This window comes from Plasmodium inui, assembly GCF_000524495.1.
Source record: "Plasmodium inui San Antonio 1 unplaced genomic scaffold supercont1.6, whole genome shotgun sequence".
Taxonomy (NCBI): Eukaryota; Apicomplexa; class Aconoidasida; order Haemosporida; family Plasmodiidae; genus Plasmodium; species Plasmodium inui.
In genome coordinates this window covers 336,226-342,828 of record NW_008481840.1, presented here as the reverse complement: position 1 = coordinate 342,828, position 6,603 = coordinate 336,226, and the positions used below count along the sequence as shown (strand labels likewise).

The following is a 6,603-nucleotide window of genomic DNA, read 5'->3' as shown; positions in this document are numbered from 1 at the left end:
ATGCGACGTATCCATGCGACGTATCCATGCGACGTATCCATGCGACGTATCCATGCGACGTATCCATGCAGTGTTGCCGTCACCCTCTGTCTCGATCTCACCTGTGGCATGGCGGCGGCTGTGCCTGTCACGCTTTGCACGCTTCGTCCCCTTCGTCGGCTTCTGTTCGGAAGGGAAAAGCGTCGGTCCTCATACGCTCCACGGATTTGTACCTCTTATTATCCCATTTTTTACAGCCACGTAAAACCCCCTTCCAGTGTTGTCGCAAATGTATAGATATACGTACGTCGTGTGGTCGGCGATGCGTCAGTGGCCTTCTCTGCTCCGCAGAAATGATCGTATAGGTGCAGTGTTTCCACCAACGGGGAAGCAAACAGATTGGTAAAATGGTCGTTTATCCTTTATATTTTCTTCTCTTTTACAGAATGGAAAAAGAAAGAAAGAAAAAATAACCACATGAAAGCTAAATATGCAGCCCTTTTCCGCAAACCTTTTGGCAATGTAGAAGAGTATAGTTCTCTTGGCTTGGGGACAAAAATAAAAAAAAAAATAAAAAATGGTAAATTCGGCAATTGATTGATAGGGGATCCTTCTTTTCCTCCTTTTACCATATTGCCCCTTCTCCTTTTTGTGGTTATTTTGGCTAACCTGTTTGTTCACTCGCTTATGTTTTTTTTTTTTTTTTCTTTTTTTCCTGTTTCTTCTGCGCATCGGGAAAGTGGCGTTTTTTTTTTTATTTTCCTCTTGGCGCGTGTTACCGAGGGATGAGGAGCCATAATCTACATACCATTTGGAAGGGAAAAAAAAGAAAAAAAAAGAAGTTACGCGGCAGTGTGAAGTGAAGATGCGTCAAATGGAGCATACAGAATGCATTTAACGAGTATGCTTGTGATGAGTACTGCGTGTTACTCTCCTGGCGAAGGGTGAAAAAGAAATGAGAAAAGAAAAAAAAAAAAAAAAAGCAACACCATAAAGTAAACCGTAAGGTGAAGGCGTATCTACATGCTACTTCCTACTCGCTACCTTCATAGCTTGTTTGTAAAATCAAAACCGAGTGATGATCCAAAATCCCATCTTTCGCCTGGCTACCCATTTGAGCGACTCGTTTTTATTTTGCTCGTCGTTCTCCACTCCCCGCGCTGATCTACTTGTCTCGCGTTTGTGGATCCCGAAACCGGCGGGGAGGGGCAGTCGAGTGGCTGTTTGAAAGAAGGCACCCCATTTAGGAAGAGACTCCCTGTTTAAGCGACTCCATTTGACACAACAGGTGAAGAAGTATACAAAAAGATAGAGTAACAACCAAAGTGACAGAATTGCCCTGCCAGGAAGAAGACTGAAACAGGGGAGAGATAACCTCGAGGAACGCTCAAGAGGATCCTCTCCATTGGGATGAATTCACGGGATGGAAGTGAAGCCCATCCCATTTGTGGCACCCCCATATTTTGACTAGACCGAGAGAAAGAAGCTCCCCGGAAGGTATAGAAGCGAATGCGGCTTCTCCTCCATTTCGACGCCCAGCGTTTGAATATCCAAAGGGGAAAACACACATATAACCTAACCATACGAAATGGCGAACGGGAGGAAGATTAAACGGAAAGGGGGGAAGGGGGGGAAGCCACCCCTATTAAGGCACTCCAAATTGAGGATACTTTTTTACATTAGGAGGTACCTAGAGAGAAAGCGTCGAGAAGCTCGTTTCACTCGCTGCCAACGTGATGGAAGCAGCAGTGGAGGACGTGGCGGTGATGGTGAAGAGAACTCTCCTAGTAGAGGTGCCGCCTCCCCAGTGACGTTCGAAGAACTGGGGGTGGAAGACTGGTTGGTCAAAATAAGTAAGACGGTTCAGATTACCCACCCAACAAAGATACAGCAACTGTGTCTGCCGCTCATAATGAGAGGACACAATGTGATCGGGACGTCCGAGACAGGGACGGGGAAGACCATCTGCTACTGTTGGGGCATTTTGCAAGAATTGAATAAAAACTCCTTTGGAGTGTTCGCCTTAGTCCTGCTCCCCACCCGAGAGCTAGTCGTCCAAGTGGTGGAACAATTCCTTCTCTACGGATATAGGATAGGAATAAAAATCCTTTCGTGCATTGGAGGATCTTCTCTAATTGAGCAGCGAAGGAGAGTGCTGGCCAAGCCGCACGTTGTGGTGGGGACCCCCGGGCGAACCAGCGATATTATGGATAACTGCGAGGATGTTAAGAACTGCTTCAAACGGCTGAGCTTCTTCGTTTTGGACGAAGCGGACTTGCTGCTGCGGAGCTGTTACGAATCGAAATTGGAGGTAATTCTGCGTTGTTTGCCTAAGGGGGGAGGAAGCGAATCGGTCGGGGGATCGGTCGGAGGATCACTCTACGGCGGGGTGGGCGGACGGAGGACCCTCCTTTTCAGCTCCACCATGAGCGACTCGATAGAATTACTCGCCGACACCTTCCCCCAGGGAAACCTAATTCTTGTAAATGTGAACAAGAAGCAGAAGCCGCTGAAAAATCTGGACCAGAGATACATCTACGTGGACGAGATCGCGCAGATGACCTATTTGGTGTACCTCTTACGGAAAAAGTTACCTGACCAATCAGGCATTATTTTTACAGACAACAGCTATCGATGTGAATTAATCTACACCGTCTTGCGCATGCTGGGAGGGTTCTCTGTCGAATCAATACACTCATCAAAGGATCCGAAAAAAAGGATAGCTGCCTTATCGAAGATAAAAAATGGAGGGTGTAAAGTTCTAGTCGCTACAGATATAATCAGTAGGGGTATCGACATCCCCAAAACTTCCTTTGTCATCAATTTCGACTTCCCCAATGATGCCGTCTTGTATGTCCACCGAGTAGGAAGAACTGCCAGAGCGAACAGGAAAGGGGTGGCGATCTCCTTTGTGGACAAGCGCGATGTGAACTCGTTTAATGCCGTTATGCAGATAATGAAGAGTGCGTTAAAGCCGTGGCGATTGAGAAAGAAGGAGGTGCTCCAGGATATGTTCCAAGTAGGCCGCGCGCTGAAGAAGGCTGAACTGCTGCTGGAGGAGAGGGAGGACGCCCGACGCGAGCACCGACGCATGCAGAGGTTTGTGCACCGTGCGATGTGACGTGGTGTTACGAGGCGTTACGAGGTGTTACGCAGCTGCGTAGTAACGTGGGCTCTATCATCCCACACCTCCACCCACCGTGATGATGACTCTTCCTTCCGATTGACGTACTATAGGGGAAGCGCCTGTAGCAACCCCCAACAGATTTGCACCTGGATTACCCCCCTGACGATCGCTTCCCCCTTTGAAGAAATTTTCCTTCTTTTTTTTTTTTTTTGTGTTAACACCCTTACGCGAAGGGGGTTATTTTCTATCTGTATTGGTATTTTATTATTTTTTTTTTCTGTTTAGGGTCAGCCATTTGGGGGCTAATGGCATGCGCTGTCCCCACCCCCATCCTACTGCCTTGGGAACTTTCGAATTTGCCCATTTGGCCAAACCGTACGGCAAGAAAAGGACTTCCCTTTTGTGAAGGCTTCCAATTTGTGCGTTTATTTTCACCCGTTTGAGTTCCCATTTTGGTACTAATCCTAACAGGGCGCGGCCCACATTTCGTCGCGTCATAAGTGAAGCGTTAAGCAAAAGGTTAACACCTCCCTGTGTGTTTGGGTGCAGTGGGCTCGTTATAACCTCCTCTACTCGCCTCAACGAGACATACCACGCTTTCGCAAAAAGAAAGAAAAAAAAGAAACGAGGATAAATCAGCGCACAGGTAAAAAATATATATACTATCTACACATTGTATAAGTTCCCCCTTTGCCGTTTTTTTCTCAACTATGTAGGGGACAGGGGGGGCCTGCTCTTGTTGTGTTCCGTTCCCATCGCACTGGCCGCTCTCGGTCGCCGCATTACGCAGTAGGCGATTTTCTCACATAACAGGTGAAGGCCCTGTTCGCGGTTTCCTCCGCTGAGCTTTCCCCACCATGAGATGACGCCTCGACAAAGTGCATTGGACGCTCATCTGGAAGCAAAAGTGCCAACGGGGCTACACAAATTAAATGTTTCTTTTTTCCGCTTCCCTCTTCTGTATGCTACTCGCGAACGCCCTCAGGGGGGTAAGAAACAAACGGGACGCATTTAACCGTCTGGCCTTCATGCCCCCGTGGGGAAAGGGAAGCCGAGAGAACTTCCCTCGCGGTGGAGCTAAGATAGGAGTAAGTAGCATACTCGAAAGTGTCGTCACCCCGCAGAGGCGCTTCCTTTTCCGCTTACACATTCAGAAGGGAAAAGGGGATCAATTGGAGAAGTCATATCGTGTGTGTGCTCCCGGAATAAGTGAAAACAGCGCACCGGTAGAGACGTTGCAGAAGGAGCCGGCACACGGAATAAGAGGTAGAAAGGGACAGATGAAGGTGAAACAGGAGAAGCAGAAGGATGAGGCATCCTCCGTCTCGAAGAAAAAAATTGCCAAGAAGGAAAAAAAAAATGCTGTGAAGAGCGAACAAGGAGAAAAAGAGACCAAGGGAAAAAAGGGAAAAAAAGGCACACAAATCAAAGGAGAAACGGACAAGGTTAAAGTTAACGTTAAAGACAAAGTAGCATCGGTCTATCCTCCCATCCCCAAAAGCATGGATGACAGGTGGAGCGATTTTCACCGAATTAGGGAATATACTACAATTACTAATGTATATCTGGGGGCACACATATCCGCCGCTGGAGGAGTGCAGAACTCACCGGCAAACTGTTTCAACGTAGCCGGACAAGCCTTTGCATTATTTCTAAAAAACCAGAGGAAGTGGGACAGTCCTCCCTTGTCCCCTGAAAATATAAAACAATTTGAGCAAAATTGCAAAGCGTATAACTTGGATACACAGTTTATTCTTCCCCATGGGTCGTACTTAATCAATTTAGCCAATCCAGATTTGGAGAAAAGGGAGAAATCTTATGCCTCCTTCCTTGATGACATAAAAAGGTGTGAGCAGTTAAACATCAGACTGTATAATTTCCATCCCGGATCGACAACAGGGATGTGCTCCCTCGAGGAAGGAATTCGAAATGTCGCCGATTGTATTAATCGCGTCCACAAAGAGACGTCCAACGTTGTCATAGTCCTGGAAAACTCAGCTGGACAGAAAAACTCAGTGGGATCCAAATTTGAAGATTTAAAAAAGATTATCTCTCAAATTGAGGATAAGTCAAGAATTGGAGTCTGTCTCGATACATGTCACACATTTGCGGCTGGATATGACATCAGATCTTACGACGACTTCGATCTTGTGATGAAGCAGTTTGACCAAATTGTCGATGCCAGCTACTTAAAGGCTGTCCATCTTAATGACTCCAAGTCTGACCTTGGCAGTGGCCTTGACAGGCATGAGAACATCGGCAAGGGGAAACTCACTTTGGACACTTTCAAATATGTAATGACTTCTAAGTACTTTAAAAATATTCCCATCATTCTGGAGACCCCCGATGTTACCAATGATGAGTCGGTCTATAAATACGAGATAAGGTACCTCTACGAGATGGTTGTGAAGGGGGAGGCGGAAAGGGCGGCGGAAGAGGACAGCCAATCACGGGGTGAGGTGGTACATTCGAAGTGATACAGGGGGGGGAGGAAGTGTGAGGCCTTCACCATACTTCTCCGTAAATGTACCTTTCCCCCCTAGGAGCGTACTCATCCATGCAGGCTTCTACCCCCCTGAGAGGAACTCGTCCAGGTCCCCCACACGCTGGTCCCCGAGGCGAATAAGATATTCTCTGAAATTGCGCGGCAGGACGGGAGTATATCTGTCTTGGTCCAGCCCGGTAAAAAACGACTTGGAGACAAAACGAAAGGGAAGAACCATCGACTCTTTCTCATTTCGTAAGACAATCTCTGGGTTGTCGACAAAAGGGATATCCTGAAACTCTACGTGATTATCTAAAATGATGTGACACACCAGGACCGCAGTATTTGTCGTCATCTGCATGTCCCCAAGATTTCTCGAAATGACGAACTGGCACTTTCGCAGAATAGAGGTCCTGTCATCCGATGGAACATTTCCGAGTATCCCTCCAAAGAGCAAGTAATCCAAGTGTCCCCTATCGTTGCACGTTAAGATCTCCTTCGCTTTCATATCTAGGAGACAAATCTTTTTCCACTCAAATTTTTCCTTCAACTCACTGATAGGCTGTTCGTAGCACGTCGGGTTGTGTTCCTTGGATACTTCTCCAAAGGGTCTGTTAAATTTCGTGAATATGACATTTTTGTCCTTTACCGTCTCGCATATGTGTATGTACTCCAGAATGCTCCACTCCTCTAGCTCATCCAGGTGCTCCACGATGTACTTGGGGCCGGCCCCGCCTTCCATACTTGTAGGGAGCATTGGCTAGCCAAATGTACACCGCAGTGGCTTTTGATATGCTTCTTTCCACGAGGACTTCCCCACCACTGCAATTGTGCGCATTTGCCCGACGCAACGGCCCTCTACAAGCTGGAACCAGTAGTAAAAAGGGGGGGAGCTCTTCACTTCGCCAAGTCGCACAGTTGTTTCTTTCACCTACGCCTTTGTATTCCCCCAATTGATGAAATTTTTTTTTTTTCTTTTTTCGCACCCTTTTACCTGACTTGTTCATAATTT

The 6,603-nt window shown here is 47.1% G+C and overlaps 3 protein-coding genes across 3 annotated transcripts; 2 read left to right on the top strand and 1 right to left on the bottom strand.

Annotated features, from left to right (window-relative positions):
* Window positions 1–1,567: 1,567 nt before the first annotated feature.
* C922_01823 (adenosinetriphosphatase) lies at window positions 1,568–3,100 on the top strand (the record flags this gene model as incomplete). The annotated part of the gene is made up of 1 exon (XM_008817426.1): window positions 1,568–3,100. The coding sequence occupies one exon, from the start codon at window positions 1,568–1,570 to the stop codon at window positions 3,098–3,100; it is 1,533 nt and encodes a 510-aa protein (XP_008815648.1).
* A 1,286-nt stretch (window positions 3,101–4,386) lies between these two features.
* C922_01822 (AP endonuclease 1) lies at window positions 4,387–5,583 on the top strand (the record flags this gene model as incomplete). The annotated part of the gene is made up of 1 exon (XM_008817425.1): window positions 4,387–5,583. The coding sequence occupies one exon, from the start codon at window positions 4,387–4,389 to the stop codon at window positions 5,581–5,583; it is 1,197 nt and encodes a 398-aa protein (XP_008815647.1).
* Window positions 5,584–5,673: 90 nt separating this feature from the next.
* On the bottom strand, window positions 5,674–6,333 carry C922_01821 (hypothetical protein; the record flags this gene model as incomplete). Its single annotated transcript, XM_008817424.1, has 1 exon — window positions 5,674–6,333. The coding sequence occupies one exon, from the start codon at window positions 6,331–6,333 to the stop codon at window positions 5,674–5,676; it is 660 nt and encodes a 219-aa protein (XP_008815646.1).
* Between the last annotated feature and the right edge of the window lie 270 nt (window positions 6,334–6,603).